The sequence below is a fragment of the Rhinatrema bivittatum genome, chromosome 14, assembly GCF_901001135.1.
Source record: "Rhinatrema bivittatum chromosome 14, aRhiBiv1.1, whole genome shotgun sequence".
Taxonomy (NCBI): domain Eukaryota; kingdom Metazoa; phylum Chordata; class Amphibia; order Gymnophiona; family Rhinatrematidae; genus Rhinatrema; species Rhinatrema bivittatum.
Window position 1 is genome coordinate 19,781,764 of NC_042628.1, and position 22,947 is coordinate 19,804,710.

Genomic DNA, 22,947 nt, shown 5'->3' on the forward strand with positions numbered 1-22,947 from the left:
CCACTGAGCCATTCCAAGCATCCACCACCCTCTTACTGGAAGATTTTTTTTTTTTTTTAAATCTAGGCTCAAGTAATTGGGGTTTTTTATGCACAGATGCTGGTGAATAATAAAAGGCTGCTGGTTCCGAGGTTTACAAAAGCAAATATCTGCAGTTTTAACACGCAGATTTAAAACCGCAGCTCTCTTTTTTTTTTCTTCTATTTAATACGAAATAAACAGCTGTCTTGTGAAGCACACAGGGACAGATTGGCATCTGGCTTGCCTGATAAAGCTATTCCAAGGGAATAACCCATACACAATGTCAACTCCAATCAGGAGAGAAAAACCAAAAAAAAAAAAAAAAACAGACTTGGGCACTGGAATCTAAACAGATATTCTACAGTAATTCTACTACTACTATTATTTATCATTTCTAGACATAGGCAGCACTATACAGATATGCACAAGAGGCAGCCCCTCCCCCAGTCCATAGCCCTGGTTCTTCCATCCCATTCCCCCTCCTACATCACCCCTCCCCCACTGAAAGGCAGCGCATTCGACGACTCACTTGTATTTTCTGGCAAAATGTCATCTTTTGCTCCGACCTGCTCATTTCTGCTTGGGCCGCAGGAAGGGAGCCTCACTCCCCCACAAAAAAAAAGCTGGCCAAGGGACGTACTAAGTTAGTCCAATGAAAAGGCTGACGCTTATTTCCACGCATTCAAGTGGGCTAACTGCGCGTTATACGAACACGGAGGAACAGTGTTGTTCTGCAACACACACATTCGTGCGAAAGAATTTATATTGGTGCGATGGCAGAAGTTAATTTAGCAACTGCCAACGCGTACAGCCCAGCGACGGCGGAATGTTCTTCCATCACGTGCATTCTCGCTTCCAGTGCCACGTGTACCCCGAGGAACAGGACAAACAAGAATGGAAAATAATATGAAAACTACAACCGGCACCACCACCCGCCACCGATCCCCTCCAGGAGCTATCAGCCACAGATTCTTAACGAGCTGTAAATCAGCTTTTCCAGGTAATCGTACCATAGAAATCCTTCACCGTCAATTTTAGCATTATCAGGCGACGGCGTGATACATCTGCAAAAGAAAACATCTGACGTGCACACGTTTTCTTTAATCTAAGGTTTCCCCAAATGCCATGATCAGATGAGCCTCAGAGTTTGGAGACAACTGTTCACCCCTCTCACAGAACTGAGCAACTTGAATTGAAGGCCAAAAATGAGTACGTGAAGAACATTTTTCTTGTCTGCTTCTTCTCAGTCAAACAGATCAGCTATTACAGCAAAGAATTTAAGCAGTTTGTGACCAAGAATTTTTAGAAAAGTCAGGGGAATTCTCTAGATCAATTTTTTTTTCTTGGCCCTTCTGCTGCTTTGGGTTTCCAGCTCAATCAGAACCGGCCTGTACTGGACTACGGCGCCTTCATCTGCAACTACCTGGGTGATTCCCCCCCCCCCCCCAATCAGTCATTGCCGCAACAATTCTCGGTATGGGGCCATGCTCCCGGTCTCATGCCAGAATTCATAAGGCCCTAAAAACTTGGCCACTGGGGGTCGCTGTTGCACGATGATGGGGGAATTCCCAGTCACAAAGAAGGCTGTGCATGCTGCCTCTGCAGCAACCCCCAGTCCAGGCATCAGAAGACCTGATGTGGGAATCAAACTCCCCAAAAGGTTCTTTATATGCTAGTGTGCAGCGCTGCCACTCAGCTGTCAGGCCAACCGCTCTCTACAGCACATTAGAGGAACACTATGCATGATGGTTCTGGTTTTTTGGCAACTCTAAAATACCCTTTGAGATAGACTTTCAGTTGAAACCTAATCATGTTGGGAGGTGTGCAGTATCTATTCTTCGGGATGTTGGAAAATGCTTTGGTTTATTCTGGTTTCAGGAGTTGAACTATCACAGTATACCTCATTAAAACCTCTATTTTTTATTTACAGTTTATAATATTTTGTGAAGTTGATAGCAATTGGAGAATTGCTCATCTGCTTTACACTTTCGAATAATAGAAGGACTAAGGGGCATTCCATAACGTTAGCAAGTAGCACATTTAAGACTAATCGGAGAAAATTCTCTCTCACTCAACGCACAATAAGGCTCTGGAATTTGTTGCCAGAGGATGTGGTTAGTGCAGCTAGTGTAGCTGGGTTCAAAAAAGGTTTTGATAAGTTCTTGGAGGAGAAGTCCATTAACTGCTATTAATCAAGTTTACTTAGGGAATAGCCACTGCTATTAATTGTATCAGTAGCATGGGATCTTCTTGGTGTTTGGGAAACTGCCAGGTTCTTGGGCCTGGTTTGGCCTCTGTTGGAAACAGGATGCTGGGCTTGATGGATCCTTGGTCTGACCCAGTATGGCAATTTCTTATGTTCTTATGTTTACTCCCCTATAACTAACGTGATGGCCTGTAGTGCACAATGATGAAGGCAGCTGATTCACTGTAACAGATTAAAGCAGTGAGTAATTAAGAACACTTGGTGAGAAGATCTTTTCCCACTACTCTCTCTCAACTCCTGAATCACCACCTGGTACCCAACATCTCTGTGCTATCATAATATCTGTTAATAACATAGGAGAGCTTGACAAAGTGTGCATATGTGACCTACCTTATGGCTGCCCTCAGAATGACAAAGGCTAAGTACATTTTACCAATATCGTTAATAACTATAAACCACTTAAGTTTTAACATATAGAAGCTCCAGAAATCTTAGTATGTAGGTCATGATTACACACCTAGCACAGGATCCTTTTCAACATTGTTCAGATTTCATTTTTTTGCTTTCTTCCTGATACAACTATTTCAGACCTGATTCACTGAGGTTCCCCTCTCCCGCCCCCAATTCTGTGTCCGGGTCAGAGCTTCCAAAACCTGTCCTGGTGACTCCACAGCCAATCTGGTTTTCAGGATATCCACAATGAATATGCATGTGGTAAATCTTCCTGGACTCGGTATCCAACTTATGCAATTTTATCTCATACAGAGTCGCTGTGGATAACCTAAACACACGTCTGGCCGTGGGACCCTCAGGACCGGTTTCAGAGGCCCTGGTCTAGGGAGAAAACCAAACAAAAGCCTTGATGACTCATGACCTATCTTCTTGAGTCATCAATATCTGAACTCTAGCTCCTGAGGAAGCAAAGACTGCACATTTAAAATAAATTAAAGATGTTGATGTTTACTGTACCTCATTGGATAGTCAGCAGCACTGAGATTAATGAAGAAGTCCCAGGACCACTCTTTCATCTCCAGCAAATCCCTCATACAGTGAAGGTACATGGAAAGAAGACTTGCTCCTCCCCAGATAGTTGACATTCTCCAAGGGGTGACCCGCACATTTGGATACTGTTTGGCTAACTGGAGCACTTGTCTGTGCAGGTAATTGGATCGCTTTCCAGGGAAAGAAAGTAAAACATTCAACAGTCCATCAAAGGAATTGATTCTCACTTCTTTAAGAAAACCGGATTTCAGCAAGCAACAGGTTTCAGACCAATCAATTAATTTTTGGTCTGCAGTTAATCTAAAGTCAAATTTAATTAACTCTTTGATCAGCCCCGTGGCTCAAGCCTTAGCAGTAAGATAAAGGAATCTGGGTTCAGCACTTGGGGCCCAGAGAGGGAGGGACGCCTGCGTCTGCTGCTGTGGTGGTCCCTGCTCACAGGAGGCGCTCCTCTCACCAGCTCTTGGGTTGATTAAGTTTCCCTGGGTGTGCTGCCTGAGGAGGGGGAAGTGAAGATGGCGGCACTTGAAGCGGGGAAGACTTCATGCATAAATAAAATGTCTCCTAATGCTCAGTGAATGGGAAGCAGCATTTGCAACTACCACACACATTCCCAAATTGAACTAGATAGCCATTTGCAAAGTATATGCCCAAGTTCCCAGCAGAATAACAAAACGTGTCAAGAGTCCTCTGTTTATTCATTGTGATCCTTCCTGGGGATACTAATGCATGTTTAGATCATGCACAACGGGCCACATCATTACTTATCGTCGGCAAACACCCCTATTGTACAGACATGGACAGATATGATGGGCAAAATACAAATGGGAACAGTTGCAGAGAGCATGATAGAAGATGCATTCAGGAACAAAAGACAACCAAATAAAGAAATCGAAGCGGCTGTATGCAGTAGCAAGAAAGACACAGAAAACCAGTTGATGGATGTGGAGACGATGAGCATCAAAAGGGGAACAGATCAACAGCCACGGAAATATGCAAAACGTACAAGTGGCAATAAATTACCTTGTCACAATGAAGGTAATAGAAATGGTCTTTATGGTAAATGGCCTTAAGCATGCGCTGGAGCTGCCGAGAGGCTCTACCATGAATAACCAAGACAAATGCAATCCTGACTGGGTTGGTGGGCACGTATTCTACCGAGTCTTCATCCCATTGGACATTGTTGTTTGCTTTTCCTGTTTGAAAAAACAAAAAAAGCACAAAAAAAACAAAGACATCTATTAATGTGTCTCTTTACCCTGAGATATAAGTAGGAACACTTGAATATTATCCAAATGCAAATATTACAGCACAATAAGCACAAAAATTGTATCTGTTTTTAGTGGTGATGCTGCTAGCTTGAGTGCTCTCATGGTCAATATTTTATGCCCGCCTACAACTTTCTCAGAATATGCTGCGTTTTCGGACTGGTTCGATGGCTCAGTGGCATTGCTGTACATTGCTATACAGATGATCAGAGTTTAATTCCCGGGCCTGGCTTCTACTCCCCAGGGTTGAGGGTCCTGTGGAGGCCGTGCTCATAGGTCCTACAGTGAAAAGATCAATCATTGCTCAATGGTGATACCTACAAGCTTGCCTTAGGGTGCATGCATGCCAAGTTTCTCAGGGAGAAATGTCCTATGGCCCTAATCAAAGACTGTCAGTGCAATGGATGGACCAGGTAGCAAGCTATAGGTGGAAAATCCCTACCAGTTGCAAATGAAGGCTCATGGCACTATAGCCCAATAGAGGCTGGCTATTATTGAGCATGAAGCCCAAAGGAATATGAGGAAATTATCTGCCAAAAAAAGCAGCTGTGCTCTAATAATCCCAAAACTTTACTGAATAAAGTGAACATAGGCAAAAACCCTACCCTACTTATTTGAATTAACGGGTACTACCTGGCTCTGATTTGTGCAGCTGTTAGAATGATTGCGTGTGAAAAGCGAGCAGGATTATCTCAGCCAGTTTCAGAATAGTCACACAGGTAGGGCCAAGCCACCTATCTTATCCACCAAGCTCCAGTAAAAACCACACCCTCCTTTATCATAGGACATGCTAATAGGAAACTTCCTGCTTTCACTCCTCTTCTCACCCCCTTCCCTTTGGAATAAACTACCACAGAACATCCACTCCTCAATTTTTGGTCCAAACTAAAATCTTACCAGTTTAGTAATCATATAACCACTCCTGTTTCATAGCCGGCTGTACCAAGTCATCATTTCCTTAACTCTATACCATCCAGTCTACTTTGATCAGCTGTAGTCTGCTACAGTGGGGAGCCATATAAATAATGAAATATAAATATGCAAAAGTTCACTGACATTTTAACCTAGTCACAAATATTAGGTGGCATCTGAGGAAAGATTTTTAGGTTAAGATCTGAAGAGTAGTCACAAGGACTCCTTGAACGACACCTGTTTGTCAAAATGGCTGAAGAAACAGAACAGATTTGGACAATGGCCTTTTAGAGAGTTGTAGATACCAGATGTCCTGCATAGCAACCATGGTCTTCTTTCAAATATCACAAAACATGTAACTTGCTAATTTCTTTTTCTAACAATTATTTTCTCTTATATTTTCAAAGTAATATCAGCAGGCATGTATTTAAGCTTCTGAGCACCCAAATTCATTACCACCCCAGGAGTAAGTCTTCCTATTCAGGGGCAGTTTTATCATTAGATAAGGTGAGGCAACTGCTTCCGGGGGGGGGGGGGGGGGGGAAGAGGGGAGGTAGCTCTGGGACAGTGAAAAGTACTCCTCCAAAATGCTCCTGCGGTGGCCGCCTCACCTTGCCATAATGACCTGCCTCGTAGCTGCAGCACTGCAGACATCATGCCGGTGAGCTTTCCACACGCCACAGGCAGAAAGAGGAAAGATCTGGTGAGGGGGGGGGGGGGGGCTAGATGAGAAAGAAGGGAAGTCAAGGCAAAGAGAAGGAGGGGTGTGAGGGGAAGGGAGGGTGAAAAAGATGTGCGAGGAGGGAGAAAAAGGAGTATGTGAGCAAGAGGGAAGGATCTTAGTGAGACAGGAGGGAAGGGAAGGGGGGATGACGGTTGAGAGGGGAGAGAGGAGAAGGAAGGGGTTGATTGAGGGGTGGGGCGAGAAAAGGGCTGAGTGAGAAAGGAGGGAAGGCAAAGGGGTGTGAGTGAGAGATGAGGAAAAGGAAGGGAGTATGAGTGAGATGGGAGCAAAAGGAAGAGAGGGCAAACGTTGGGAAGTAGAAAGAGAGCAAGAACGCATAGGGGGAGCTGTGAGTGGGAGAACGCGCAGGGCTGCCTAGGACAATGCAGTTTTGGGGGGCAGTACAGCAGTAGCAGGACTGCAACGATGGTGCCCTCCTTGTTCTTCCCGCCTCTGTGTGAGCCTAGAAGAGGAAGTTGTGTCGTGTGGGCCTGCCCAGGAGGGGGAAAAGGTGGCGCAATCGCCATGGCCAGAAACAGTCGGAGCAGCACCAGCCTGCATGGCCAAGAGACAGATGAGCAGCATCGGACCAAGCCCCATGAAGAGAGAGGAGGAGTCCCCCCGTTGGCTGCGTGGGCTAAAGGTGGAGGCTGCTCTGCTAGTGCGTTCCAGGGGGAGAGAAGAGGGAGTGACTGCTAGTTTGAGATATTTGATTTGTTTTTGAGAATTTAAAAAATGTTTATTGAATGATGTTTTATTAGTCAGTGTTTTGAAATATTTCTTTGTTTTTAGTACAGTTTAACTCTGACCGATGTGTTATATTTCTTTATTATTACTATTTTATGAGGAATGACGACATTCCTGTTTTTCCATTGTTGCACTGCATTACAGAGTCTGGCTTCTTGTGGCTTCCAGTTCATTTTTTGTCTGCATGTTTCTGTTTATATTTTACCATCATTGTAGTCTGCATTTTGTGAGCGTCTGTCTACATTCTGCACGTGCGACCAAGATAAGACTTCTGCATAGTTTCTGCAAGTGCTTGTAGTTTGTGTAGAGATTTATTAACAGCTTAGAGAGAGAGAGAATGAGAATGTGATTGAGATCCTGTGTGTGTGTGTGTGTGTGTGTGTGTGACAGCATGTAAGTAAGCGTGGCAGGGTTGCCAGTTTCGAGGCTGCCCCTCCTCTGGGAACTCCGACTCCTACTTTCCCCCTTCTGCAGCCATTTCGCATCACCAAAAGGGCCAGAGCCCAAGGGAACCCGCCCCTTGGCCTCTCTCAATGGATTTGACCTTCGCCATCCGATCCCTCCCCTCAGGCAGATTACTTTGAGCTGCCCTTGCTCCTATTTTGTTCCAGTGGGAAGAAGTTAAAGGGGGATTTGTAAAAGAAGCCGCTAAATTTTCCTTTATTCAAAGCACTGTTATTTTCCCCAAAGAATAGAGTCATGCGTCTTTCCTTAAAAATAATATACCTTTCTGCTAGCAACAAAAATTATTAGGTGTGAATTTTCACTACGATGTGTGGGAGATTAACCTTTACATCTTATTATTTTCTCACGGAGGATTATATACACACACATCCTCCCCAAGAAGCATTTTGCAAACTTATAATTGACACCCGTATAACTAACATGCATAGTCCCTCCCCTGTGCTGCTGAGGACTGGAAAATGCACAGCAGAATAATCAAAAAGGAAGCAAAAAAGTATAGTAAGTTTCATTAGAGGAAAAAAAAAAAAAAAAAAAGCCACAGAGGGGAGTGACAAACCGCAATGCCAGTTAATGTGTATTTCTTCATTTCTGGAGACTTGAATTCAAAGCTGGCTTAGAATACAGGTGAAAACCTGGTGATACAGAGCGAAAACACAATCCTGCGGGAAGGATGCATGAGGAATCTGGAAGCCACTGGGGGGATTCAGCATGAAACCCCTACTCCCACTTATCTAGCGCGTCCCTAGCGCCTCTTTTTTGACAGAAGCGGTGGCTGTCAGCGAGTGACAGCAGACGCTCAATTTTGCCGGCGTCTGTTCTCAAACCCGCTGACAGCCACGGGCTCGGAAACTGGACGCTGGCAAAATTGAGCGTCTGTTTTCAACCCGCGAGCCGATTTTACTTTTTTTTTTAATTTTAATTATTTTTAACTTTTGGGACCTCCGACTTAAATATCGCCATGATATTAAGTCGAAGGGTGTACAGAAAAGCAGTTTTTACTGCTTTTCTGTACACTTTCCCGGTGCTGGCAGAAATTAACGCCTACCTTTGGGTAGGCACTAATTTCTGAAAGTAAAATGTGCGGCTTGGCTGCACATTTTGCTTACTGAATCGTGCGGGAATAACTTCTCTATCCTTCCTACTGCTGTCCTATCTCCTCCTTCATTGCTGCTCCCCCTTCCCTGTTTATTGTATTTCACTCTTGTTAATTTGTTACAATGTAAACTGGTATGATATTCCAACAAATGTCGGTATATAAAAATCAACAAATAAATAAAAATAACTAATAGGGCCATCAACATGCATTTGCATGTTGCGGGCGCTATTAGTTTCGGGGGGGTTGGACGTGCATTTTCGACGCACTATCACCCCCTTACTGAATAAAGGGTAAAGTTAGCGGGTCGAAAACGCGCGTCCAAACGCGGGTTAACAGTGCGCTCCGCCGGAGTGCACTGTACTGTATCGGCCTGATAGGAAGTATGCAAATCTGTCAGGACACAGGACAGTGTGTTGGATAATATGGCGTTGCTTTATTAGATCACCCGACGAAGGAATCTAATCTGGAAGTGCGAGCCAGGCCCCGGCCGCACCTATCGCCCTCGAGAGAGGTGCCTCCCCGGCACATGCACACCGATGCATCAGCGGCACTCTGAAGCCTGCCTCGGATTGCAAGGCTTCGTCCGGAGAGATCATCCCCCAGGCGTCACACCGCACTTGTGCAAGGTGGCCGGCTCTTCTGCTACAGCACTTGGACCACACCGGGTTGTCAACCGCGTCCATCTCGCTCTTCACCCGAGGCCTTTTGGACCCCCCCCCCTCAGCATTTTGTCCTTTTGTAATGGTAGAAAGATCTCCGACTAGGATTTAATCAGGGTCTGACCTGATTGGGGAGGCTGGAGCTCTACACCTCTGAGCCACGATGGGGGCTCCTGTGAGCAGAGGATGAGCCACCCAGAATAGGCTTTGCTTATTCTCCCCAAGCCCAGACCTGCAACCACGTCCCCCCCCAAGGATCCAGACTGGTCTTCAGGGATTAATAAGGGGGCTGTTGGGACCAAGACTGTTCCCAGTAATTTGAGGGCTGAAGGCCTCAGAGGAGGCTCGTGAGTTTTGTCTCATTATAGAAAGAGTAACTCTGCCTTGCTTAACCTGACTCAGAATGGACTGAAATTTGAGTCTGCACTGTAAATCTGCTTAAGTTATTATTGAATCCAGCTTCTGAGAGAAGGGACCTATATCTGGAACATAAACCTGCCAGCGTAAGCCAGGATACAATTGTGTTTCCTCTTAAAGTATGCACTAAAACAAAGCCCGGTAGGGGAAACCTGGATTAGAGTAGTCTACTTGCAGGCAGCCCCCCCAATAATCAAACATCCTTTCTGGCTTGAGCACCCTTGCCATGACACAGCAACAAGTACAAGGTGCATGCCACCTACACTAACATGGCTAAACGACCCTCTATCTATGCTTGCAAGACTGCATCACATGTATGTCCTAGCTGACAATCATCACGTGATGACAGGACTAGGTGCACAAAAGATGAGCAGAAGAGCGCAAGGCAGAAGCCAAAAGAGAGGAGATGAGCTCTCTGCCTCTTTTGAGCCTCTGTACTCATTTCTCCACCATCTACACTGTGCCCACAGTGGCCAACAGTATTATTGCATTGCATTTCCTGACATCCAACATTGCGAGAGTCATACATTTTTCTATGGGAACTTTACAAGGAGGTCTGATGGCTCAGTGGTACAGGCAAGCTTATTCTACTGGACTGCATGCAGCTTCTCCATCCTGGTAGTTTGGGCTTGCAGATGGTGATAAGTGGGGGTAGGGGTTTCATGCTGAATCCCCCCAGTGGCTTCCAGATTCCTCAGGCATCCTTCCCGCAGGATTGCGCTACTGCTCTCCTGCAGAAGTCTCTAGACATCTCTCAGGGTTGCAATGCATCTCCTGCTGCTGATCCAGAGGGCTGCACCATTTCCTGTAGGAGGCTAAGAATTGGCTTAAATAAGGTGTTATGCATCATTTTTAGGAAAAGTAAATGAACAACCAACCTATAAACATACTGCAAACCAATGAAATGTGTATACTAAACATCAGTATATGACATGTAGGGGTCCCTGCTTAGTGCTTTTTTGATATTAAATAGGCTCTTCTGCTGCCCAGTAATAAAATTATTTATGCTAAAAATGCACTTTGAAAAAAACAAACATATGGCAGGTAAGCTTCACACAACACAGCCTTGTTTTGCTAATAGGAGAAAGCTATATGAAGAAAAAAAAAAAAACCAGTCGTTGACACCATAAACCAGGGAAAGCCACAGCTGTGACTGACAACTGGCTGGTCCCAAAAGATATTTTAATTCATCTGCAATAGCTTTAAAAAAAAAAAATAAAATTTGCATGTTTAGCTAAAATTACAAGTTCTTACTGGACAGCGTCCAGGACGTGGGTCACTTTGTGATGAAGAAGCGGGCGCAATCCATGATGGGCACAGGATTGCCAGGTACCAGTTAATAATCTTGAATCTTGAGGCTTTTCCGGTGGGGGGAGGGAATACTCTCTCAAAAGTCACTCCTGGAAGGCGGGGAAAATAGAGAGCCTTCCTGCCCACTTATGAAGCCAGAGGACGTTGCGATGGAATTCTGTTTTCTACTACAACCTGAAACAGATACGCTCAAATTCCTGATTCCCCAGATCGAGCATCTATGCAGCCGGGACTTCCAGGAGCCTTCACTGCTCCAAGAGCAGCCAAAGGTCAGAAGACCCTTTCATGACCATAAACCAGCTTCTTGGGCAACATTTACGTAGAATGAACTTGCAATCCTATTTCTAACAATTTCAATTATGAAAGCTGTAGCAGTGCGTGGAAGATCGTTTTTCCAACACTTGGCTTATGCCGAAGCCTTTCCTATTGCTTTCTTATTCTTGGTCACATCTGAGTAATAATGAATTTAAGATAAGAGTGCTCTGCTGAGCCAACACAAAATTCCTATTTAAAAAAAAAAAAAAAAATCCATTCTCACACCCACGTAAACAGAGCCAACTTAATTCATCATGATCAACACTACCATTATAACCAAAACAAAGCGAATGAAGCATGTGCAGTTGTTATAATCTGAAAATATGGAACAGACACTTTCCCTCAGTCATGTTCGCAGCTGCCTTCGATACTCAAGAGCTAGAACAGTGAATTTAGCATCCCCCCAGCCCTTCAGTGGCAGGATGGTTTTATTGCCCCTGTCCCCCTGCTAAACACAGCCTCCGAAGCTCAGTCTATGCCCCTTGGGTCACTGCAACATGCAAGTGCCTCCAGGCAGCATCCCTCCATGGGAAGCCCAAATTAAATACGAACAAAAAAAAACCAAAAAACAAACATGTTAACATGCAGAAGTCTTATTTAACATAGCGGTCTCTCTGTCATGGTGTACCTGTATAAAACATTTGCTTTAAATTAGCTTTTCCTTTGTCTTGCATGCTTTTTATAGGGAACATGTTGCATCAATGACATGACAGCCAGGCACATTTTAGGATTAGCTTACGGCATCTTTTACTAAAACAAGAAACTCTTCTCAGATGCTCAACAAGCTGGGCACTCCATGTTTACTACGAGCGCTGGTGTCTAATAACTTGGAAACGATCAGAGCCAAGTTATTAATCATAACACTGCAGAAGATAACACATATCCCTACTGCAGAGCAGGGTATCCAACTACGTCCCCAAAACCACAATCAAAAATATCTTGTGCCACCCTGTGATAAGAGTCATTAATGAATGTCATGTGTACAGGATGTCAATTTTATTTTATTTTTTTTTTAACACGTCTATTGACTTAATTTTGTAACTGCAGTGTTTGTGCAAAGCATGGATTGGTCATTGATTCAAACATTATTGATGAAGATGTATTCTGTAGCGGAGCTGGGACAAACGTGAAAGTGCACTGGAGTGGAAGCCATAATTCAGTCTTGGTTCAACAGGCACTGATTGGCCATCGCTGACTAGCATATTGAATGCACAGTGAAAACACAATACAAATAAGGCACATGCCAAAACCAGGCAGGCTACAGTGAGAACATGGACAAGGCACTGATTTATCACGCACTACCTATTTTCATCTGCCCTGCTGAGTTGCATTTCTACTCTTGGCTGAATGGAAAGGCTAATTTGTCGTGGGAAACGTGGACCAGAATAATTGGGCAGACTGGATGGGTCTAGTTGGCCTTTTTTTTTTTTTTTTTTTGCCATCACGTGAAAGAACTACACACCAGGAAAACAAAGATTTCTGTGAGATATTAGATCAAGAGGTTTCTTGAATCAGTTAATCACTACAAGGTAGGAAGACAACACAGATTAAAAAAAAAAGTTTTCCTTTAAGTCCTGCTTTGAGTAATAGTACTTTTAGGGGTTAATTTTTCAAAGCTATTTACGTGCATAAAACCCAATGGTCTTTAAAAAAACGTTACCTTGGGGGAAAGGGGATTGAATGCATGTACGAACTTAGGGCCGGATGTTAAAAGGGTTATGCGCATAAGTTATGCCCGTAACCCTTAAAACCCCCCCCCCCCTGCACGCGCCGAGCCTATTTTGCATAGGCTCGGCGCGCACAAGCCCCGGGATGCGCGTAAGTTCCGGGGCTTGCAAAAAGGGGCGGTCAGGGGCGTGGCCAGGGGGCGTGGCTGTGCCCCGACACAGCAGACAGCCAGCACGCGTAAGTTACGACTGCCCGGAGGCAGGCATAACTTCGCGGATAAAGGTTAGTAGGGGGATGTGGGTTAGTTAGGGGAAGGGAGGGGAAGGTGGAAGGAAAGTTCCCTCCGAGGCCGCTCCGGTTTCAGAGCGGCCCCGGAGGGAACGGGCAGCGCGCGCAGGGCTCGGCACGCGTGCAAGTTGCACAAATGTGCACCCCCTTGCGTGCGCCGGCATACTTTTGTTTGCGCCTGGTGCGCGACCAAAGGTACGCGCGCACGCTGTTTTTTAAAATGTACCCCTTAGATTGTAAGCCCACTGGGGATAGGGAAATACCTACAGTACCTGAATGTAAACCGATGTGATATGTCAGATTGAATGTCTGTATATTTAAAAAAAAATAATATATAGATATATATATGAAAATATGTGCAAAAGTGATTTTGTGCACACTTTTACATGCTCTACTACAAAGAGGCGCTCTGGGAGCGGAGTTGAGGGTGAAGGTGCAATTTCCATGCAGACTTGATTTTCGAATGTATGCACAAATTTACATCTCTTCCCGAGCGGACCTACGTTTGTGCATGTAGCTCGACACCATTTTCGAGCACATCCACACATTTTCGAAGAGGGAGATTTATGTGCATAAACCCACTCTGAACACTTGGGCTGAAGTCTGCAGGTAAAGTGGACCTGAAAGCCACATAGGCTAAAGTTGTTTTAAAATTTCCCTCTTATTTAATCTTGAAGCTTTTCATAAAATTGATAAAGCAAAACAAAAAAAAAAAAAAAAAGAGAGGACCTAGAACAAAAAAAAACAACTATTAAGGAGCCAATTTGCTGAAGTTGTGCAAGCCACTGTGCAATGGAGGGGTGTGGGGAAGGAAATTTTTTTTTTTTTGGCACGGCAGAGTTTTAGGAGCGAAAAAACATGCACACCAAGATTCCATGTATTTACAAAATCCTGCTGGTGCAGCAGTGTATCCAGCTTTTCAAGACAACATCCTGATTACAGACCCCAAAGATAGCTTTGCACGAGGACTATAGAGTAGAGTTTTTCCTTTAAAAGTCTGTGCAACGTGCAAGCAGGTTCTCTTGCTGGAGTGTTTTATCTAATCTGTAACCTTATGCCATAGCCTTTCTGGTGTCTTTTGCATCTCTTGAGCGTATGCCTGCATTTGTCCTGTCTAGGCACGTCTGTGGGGGGAAAAGTAGCTCTTTACCCACAAAAACTGCCCTTTAGAAACTGCAACCGATAAGCTCTTAAAAGTCTGCTGCATGCATACCGCACCCGTGTACTTTCATGCACATAGGGGAGAAGTGTTATGGCGAGGTAGAGTCTTGGTGGGGGCTGGGAGTTACAGGCATACTCTGATTTAAAAAAAAAAAAAAAAAAAAAGCATGGAATAAAATTTTCAAAAGCATAAAATGCAATTTTACATACTTTGAGAGAAGTTTTGAAAATCAGCCTGGAGGTTGTAGGGTTAAAATTATGCCTGGAAGCAATTTTATGCTCGCTTCCCGGGGCTGGAGTTAGGACAGGGAAACCATTTACAGGTATACTTTCCAAAACCGAAAGCACGCGCGTACACGGACGCGTGAACATTCAACACCTGCTCCCATGCGGATGGAAACGTAGGCGTGCATGCCACACCAGAGTTCACATTTACTGGCTAATTTTCAAAGCGGACTTAACACGCCTACTTTTGAAAATGCAAAATGTACGCCCGGAGTTTTTCATGAAATATGCATACAGACCTGCTTTGAAAACCTGTCCAGCTTACATGGGTATTTTTCCACGCAATTCAGGCACAATGTTACAAAGTTACCCCTTCATGTACGTTGGCTGCAGAGAGGATACAAGCTTTTGCAGCAGTATAGACTGCATTCCACAGCAAAAGCTTGATACATCAGAACCCCAGAAAGCAAAATTTCTTACATAAACAAGGTTCTGTGCGTTTGCAAGAGAAAGCTTTCTCTGCACCCTTCAGGCTCTACAGTACAATTTTTATGCCAGGCTTAGGTCTCTTGTATTCTGTACACACAATGGTTGAATGCATTTTCCTCATGTTTCCGAGACTATCCTATAAACTAGGTATTTGACCTAGGTATAGTTAACCTGGTTGATAAACATCTAAGCAAACTTTTAAAAATGGCATGGAGTCCAACTTAGAGCTATCCCATGTGATCATCTACATCTCATGTGGTTTCTGAATACTATGGGATTGTAGCACTTACACTGGTCCTGAATGGAACTGCTTTCCCAGAAGGATGAGCTACATATTTTAGATTCGCCACATGTACAGCTTATGACTTTTCCAGACTTAGGACAGCCCCTTTTAAGGACTCTCTACATACTCAAGTACCTATGAGCTATAATCTGTCTCTATTTTCTTCTGTGAGGAATTACTGTACATTATGCAGTTGGAAAGATAAACATTTTAGTTTACAAACCAAAGAGACTTATTGGAATCATATTACTAACCATGTCTAGGCTATTCAGAGGCCTTGTAGGCATGGGAAGGCTGGAATTGGTATTTATTTCCAAATACAAATCTCAGGAGTCAGTGTACATTCCTTAAGGGCCAGAAATCTGCTGCCCCATCTATGCGGCTACCCAGCAGGAAAGAATCTTATTAAATAAAATACATAAAATCAATTCTGAAGCATAGCATTCCTTTTAATGATGCAGAATTATTCTGGTGGAGGACAGCTTAAATCATGAAAGCCTCAGGTTAAAAGCAAAGAAATTGGTTTAGCTTCCGAGGTCCTGTCCCCCCTGCCTGCAGGACTATATAAAATTTCTAACCCTTCAGAAAATGAAAGAGTGGGAATTGAACCAAGTTGCGTTGGAACCTCATGGCAAATATATTAAATAAAAAAAGACAACAATATCAATATAACAAACCCCAAGGGTGATGCAAAGAGTGATTTATCAAGGCTGAGACCTCAAATTAGTGTCTGCAGGGAATAATTATTGATCATCCCTCTCATTATTCTGCCTTGCTGTGTCTGGAGCTCAGTACATCCTTAACCAATTCTCTATCGCTCATTGTCGGCTCCCAGGACGCAGGGCTCTCAGGTAATGAAATTAGCAGCTCACAGCATTATTGCTGGACGTGATGACCTCCCCCTTCTAAAATTGCTTTGCACTGAAACTATGGAGGACAAAATGAAATTTAATGGAAATTCAGTCTGGGTTCAAATTTACCTTCAGTTATCAACCTAGTTTAGTATAGTCTTCCAGTGTCAAATGAAAATGAATCTTTAAGCCAGATGTACTAAGCATTTTTCCTCATAGGCACAAAATAAAAAAGATCCTTTGTATGCAACAGGCAGCACTTTGCAACAATAAGAGGTCTCATTACCAACCTAGCAAAAAAAAATAAAAAAATAAACTGCTGCCACGTTGGCAAGAATATCAAAATTAAATCATATATTCCAAGTGTGGTTGGTCAGTACATTTGGGTCCGATTAGTTCAGCCACTGTGTAAGCGATTTGAAACATACTTGCCGAAACAGATCACTATGAATAATGTCATTTGTGATTGTACTGCCAACTCAAGAAACCAGGAAACGGCAGAAGAGTTGCCTCAAGAATGTAGAAAAAAAAAACAGCTCCGAAAATAAAATTCTAATTTTATACCATGTGAATTTTACTGCAGTAACCACTTCATGACCCTGTCAAAGTCTGACCAGTTCATACCAAATATGGTTTTTCTTTTTCTTTGGCAATAATATATTGACTTTAGGAATTGCCATTAAATTTTACAAGCTTGAAAAAGCAAACTATTTAGAATAATGAAAGCACCTTCAAAGCTTTCATAAGATGATTGCATCCCCACAGTTCACTCATACCCATACCTGAAAACATAAATACATGTATAGAAGGGGCGTGCTCTTAGGAATATAATAAACTAGAAACGTTAAATATTTTTATACATGGGTTATTCCAGTAAAAGTACCATGTTGGTGGTTATAAACTGGCATGCATAGCCTGTAGCAAGCAAAGCTGAAAAACAGAAGCCTGGTGTTTGATGGATAACCAAGAGCAATGTAAGGGGCCAGGATTGGGCTTGCCTCGGTGGGCTGGTCTGCCTGGTCACATGGCCTCCCACAGCTCCTGCCCATGTATGTGTGTGTATATATGCCCACCGAGGCATGTCTCTCTCTCTCTATACATACATACACATACATATATATACATACATACATACATATATACACACATATACATACTGTGTGTATGTATATGTAATATATATATACACATGGGAAAATATTGGCCCGGGGAGATTTTTATCCATACTGGCCCATGGGTATACAATTGCAATGCATGCACAAAAATTGTGTAAATCTCCCCAGGCCAATATTTTCCCATAATCCGCCCCTGTAAGGGACACTGCATGACAGTAAACATGTAGATTTAGGCTTCTTTGCGTGGCTTGGGTTGCCTAGCTAGATTTAGCCAGTTAGTGTTGAATATCACACAAACCAGCTAAATTTGAAAGCCTGCCCCAGGGTCACCTCCAACCTGGCCTTTTTTTTTTTTTACGCACAGCTAAATTTGCATGGCTTGTGATTTTAACCGCACTAATTTAAGAGCCTGTTTACAAATATGTGATAAATATGCCAACAGGTTTATGCACATCCTCAATTCATATCTTTTCAGTTGGTATTTAAAATTTATCATCAGCATCATCATTTATCACGGTTTAGGCAACAATGCCTTTTCTGGCTTCGTTATGGATGACCGTCAGTCACCTGATATATACGCACTCAGGATCACAGCTCACAAGCCCACTCACCAACATCATCATGGTGATTAAATGCTACCTCTTCTTAGGATAATTTGCATCTTGTATCTAAAAACGCCTTTGCTATCACGGACATGCATTTGTTATGTATTCTGTACAGGATTTTACAGTTATAGCTGGGGAAACTGAGTCACAGAAAAAACATTGTCTTCCCCCCAAGGCTGCACAGCAACAGTGCTATGCGGGATTCAAACTCACCACAAAACACACAGAGCATCATTTAAATACACGCAACCACCTTTTCGACGAGTGCCTAGAATGCAGGGGGTTTATGATGTCCCCCCCGATCACAAACTCTCTCTCAGACCACAAACCACAGGGTCCTTTCTGCAGGGGGGCAGGAGAGGGGTAAAACCTCAAAGGCTCGCAAGAAGAAACAGCCTCTTATTCTCCCCTCCCTCACTGGTTACACATAATTAGATGACCTGGCTGCAGGCCCACCTTCCGCACCCTGGCGGGGGTGTTCTGACGTTTTAAAAAGTTTACTGTATCCAAAGAAATCTAACACAAATCAGCAGTTTCCAATTGATCTTTACAAAAATCCAGGTGTCCTTTGTGTCTTAGACCTGCTCCTCTGGACGAATGTCCTTTAGACTGCTTTAGAAGGTCTAAAAGGTACCAGGGAAACCCATTGCTTTCAGGGATGTAAAATGGGCCTCTAGTAATGGGTACTGGGCTGTCCAGTCCTCCTCTAGTGTTCCCCAGGACTTCTCTGGTAGAGAATCCCAACGCAAACCCCCCCCTCCAAAAAAACAAAAAAAACTAAACAAGAACAGGGTCCTCTTCAACCACTCCACATGGGCAGAACAATGAGAGAAATTTCCTGCCAAACAAAATAGGAACCCACATCTTGTCAAAAGTCACAGATACGTCCTCTAGAAGAGACAGGAACTGCTGCCCCTCCTCATCCATAGGACGTGAGCCAATTCTCCTTCTCCTGCCCTCCTCCAGGCTGGGAGACCGTCCTCCCGGAGGCAGAAACAAGATGCCTCCTCAACCAACAACAACAAAAAAATTCTTCTACAACTGCTCCACATCAAGACAAACCCTGCCTGATGAGGTGCACAGCCAAGGGATTTGTTTCTTTGCCTCTCCCTCTCTGGTAATCAAGCTTTGAGGCCTGACAGTGCCTCAAAGCTTGATTACCAGAGTAATTCTCTCTCTTTCTCACCTCCAGCCTCTCTTGGTATCTGCGATGGTGGGTCTTTGGGTCCTCAGGCAGGCACAAGTCACCAGATTTTAGGGACCAGGCTGACCTAGCACCCAGAGATTTTCCAGCCCTAGCTCCGGCCGTAAAAGATCTTGTTGCCGGGAATTCTGCTGCAGTGTTTCCTGCTGCGCTGAACATTTCCTGAAGTCCTGTCTTTTTGTTGCACTGCATTAGCACAGGGGAAGGAAAATAATGGCCTTAGTGGAGGAATATATGAAAAATATAAAGTTTTTTTTAATTGAGGCAAAACGGAGCCAAACCACAACACTCAAGCTATACTTTTGGTGCCTGGAAGACAAAACGGGGTTGCATCCTTAGAAGCTGGAGTTGTGCTGAAAGGAACATGTGGTCTCATTCTAGTTTTGACCCTAGCTTAGGCTTTAAGGTAAGATCTAGAGAGTAGGAGGTAAGATCTAGGTAGGACCATTTTCTTCCAGTACCTCCCAGAAGGCTGTTGGGCTTGGATGTGTATGTATATATATATATATATATATATATATATATATACACATACACACACACACACATATATATATATATACACACACATATATACATGGGCAAAACAAAATAAGAAGAAATAACCCATGTCTGCCCATAAAAAAAGTTTTTAAACTGCAAAATAAGGGGAAAAATGGAGAAAAAAAAGTTTCCCTGGTTTCTAAAAATTCTGGGCTTGTACCCAAGTTTTTAAAATATTTTTCCACCCCTGGCTGGGACCCAAGACTTCTGGAATGCAAGCTAAAATCTCTCCCCTAAAATCTGACCTGTCAATTCACCTTCTTTTTCATTACTGATAATGCACGGAGCCATCGTCATCTCTTTTCAGTTGTTTCCATAGACGGTGCCTGAAGGAGACTGTGAACAATTTCATGTCAAAAAAAAAAAAAAAGCCACTAATTTTCTTTTACTATATTACTTGTCGGACAGACAAATGGGCTATAATTATGGTGTGACATTCCTAACAGCAACTACGATCCAGTGTAAGCAATTAACATCAGGTTCCATTTGGCAGACTTTAAAAGATAACTCATACGGTGCGGTAAGTTACAATACCACATGAATAATAAAGAGTAGTGTGGTGGTTAAATTATACGTAGTATCACTGCAGTTTAAGTTGCAGGATGAAAATATATTAGATTGGATATTAACCTCCTCGTTTTTTTCCCCACTCTGTGCACAACACAATGAAAACCCAGTTTGAATTTTAGAGTTTCCCCTAAAAATCTGGAGTTCCTTGGGTTGGTTAGGATTCAAAATATTCATTAGGGGGTGAATACACCTGAAGTTGTTTAGTGGCAGGCTAGCTGATTATTCTATAGCTGGCTACCTTTACGCCAAAATCTAGAGATTGAAGCTGGATTTAAGCCTGCAATTCCAGTGCAAAGCTCTCCCTCATCCCACCTTTAGTCACTTGAAAAATTGTGGTTGGATCAAACAGAGTCCCACAGTAGACCTAGGGACCTATGTTTAGATGTTCTGCAGGTAAAGATTTTCAAATATTTATGTCTACCTGGGTAACTCTTGAAGATGGCCAGATGGGCCCTTTTTGGACATCTATCCCAATATCTATAAATAATCCTTCAAACATAAGTGCACCTGTAGCAGAAGTAGATCAAAAGGTTCAGAACTGGCCAAATATGGTGCGCCTCCCCTCCAAGTTTGGAAGGGTTCTAGGTTTAATTCAAATCAGTCTCTTCATCCATAAAACTGACTAGGCTGGATTGAGAAGTTTCTTCCATTGTCTCCTTATCCTCCAACATTATAACTCATACTGTATCCATTTAGATCAGTCACCACTGGATAGTACAAATGTGAAAGAGTCTTGGTCTCCAGATGTGACATACTTTAATAAACGTTCACACTAGACTGGACACTCTCAAAAGGTAAAACTGTCTGCTTACACAACTGAAGAATCTCCTTCTCCTTGATCATTCATCCTTATAAATGTACCCAATCTAAATTTTGCCACATGTGATATGGCAGGGGTGGCCAACTCCGGTCCTCAAGAGCCACAAACAGGCCTGGTTTTATGGCTATCCACAATGAATATGCATGAGATAGATTTGCATGCATTGTCTTCATTGTATGCAAATATAATCTGCGAAATGGGGTTTGTCCATTTTAATACATTTTAAATATTTTGGATTATAAGTGGTAAATGAGAGTTTTACACATTTTGAAGACGTTTTATGAAATCTAATTGTTTCGATTAACTGTCAGATATAAGCAGAGTATGAACAATAGGCAGTAAGGCAACCTCCTTTCCATTAGAAGATACAGTGAAATGCATATTGGGGGCTGGTATGCACACTACCTGTAATTATGTCTAAAGAGTTGGCCATAGGCATTCCATTAGATCTTTCCCGTTTCCTTTGGATGTGTTCTCAAGGGAACCCAGAGACCACTACAAACCATGACCCTACAGAAACCGATGGGCAAGTGGCCATCTCCTCCTACATCCAATTTTCTTACAATTTCTCCAAAGCCTTCCTGATCAACAGGATTAGCAGGGATGGTAGGAGAAGAAAATCATTAAATAATCCTCTAAACATTTCATCATCATCTTTAACATGATCCCTTTAATCCAATTAGAAGGGACAGGAAATAAATATATTTTAATTCCATCTTCTTTGCAATTTATTCTATAAGTTAAGCCTTCATGACTTAAAAGCTTTCTTAAAAGCCTTTTTGGTTTTAGATGGATTTTTCCATGCAAGTTGAAGGGCTCAAAAAGAAAATGAATGAAACTGTACGATGCTGTGTGTCAATAACTATCATTATTGATAGAGCTATGAAAAAATAGCAAAGTTGACATTTTCCAAACCTTACATGGTGGCTGCCACTTAACAGCACACACATTTGCTTTTATTACAATCACATAAAAATAAAGGCAAAATATTTATAAAAAGAGGTCTAGCAATAAAAAGGAGATGTAAATATGGGTAATATTTTTATGAATTTTTATAGCATTACTTTTTCACAAAGCATAATAGCATTGACAAGAAACTGAAAAATATGCATTGCTAAACCCCTTATTTTGGAAACCTTTACTGCCCTATGCTCTCAGAGAACCAGACTACATTTCCTTGCTAAAAGCCACCAGACTACAAAGCCATTTTATATACATACATTTCATTTTTAAGAGGCCTCTTATTAGAGCATTTATTACCCACCCTTCTTACAGTCAGAGTGAGGTACATTAAGAACACACATACAGTAACGAACTAATAGAAGAAACTGTTAGGTGATTCAACAATATGAGTAAAGCCAATCATCATATAGCATGGATACACGTGGAAACAAGGAGGTATATAGTAACAACTGGTCGGTCAAACAACGACAACAGCTGCAGCATACATGGAGCTAACAGGTATACAGTAAACAAACAAATTAATAGGCATTGGTTGGTATACCAAAAGAAGCTATGCTTCAAACTTAATATATAATATATACCTGTATATGTATTCAAAATTTATTATATCAAAATTTTAAAATGTATCAACATACATATATCACAATACATATTATCAAATATCACTCTTACCACATGCGGTATGAGTGATAATAAATTTTGAATATTTATATATATATATATACACACACATACATACATACACAGGTATATGACATTATTTGTGGAATATAATACCTGTTGTTGACCCTTATGTGTGTTTGAATACTTTATTAAAGACTTTTAAACCAGGCAGAGTTCAGCCAAACTAAAATACCAAAGATTTTAGGGCAATCGGATTCCCCAACCTGACAGGCTGATACAGTAAAAGTCACGGGAGAGCGCGCGCACAGGCCACTCATGCGCGCGATTTAGTATTCAAATGAGGGCCCACGGTAAAAAAAAAAAAAGAAAAGAGGCGCTAGGGACACTAGCGCGTC

At 42.7% G+C, this 22,947-nt stretch overlaps 1 protein-coding gene across 1 annotated transcript in view; it reads right to left on the reverse strand.

Moving 5' to 3' along the window:
* The window catches only part of XYLT1 (xylosyltransferase 1), a 325,567-nt gene that overhangs the window by 102,659 nt on the left and 199,961 nt on the right, over window positions 1–22,947 (reverse strand). The window contains exons 4-5 of the mRNA XM_029577070.1: window positions 4,253–4,425; window positions 3,197–3,399 (exon numbers count right to left, since the gene is read on the reverse strand). Coding sequence (XP_029432930.1) covers window positions 3,197–3,399; window positions 4,253–4,425 — 376 coding nt within the window. The remainder of the gene's footprint in view (window positions 1–3,196; window positions 3,400–4,252; window positions 4,426–22,947) is intronic.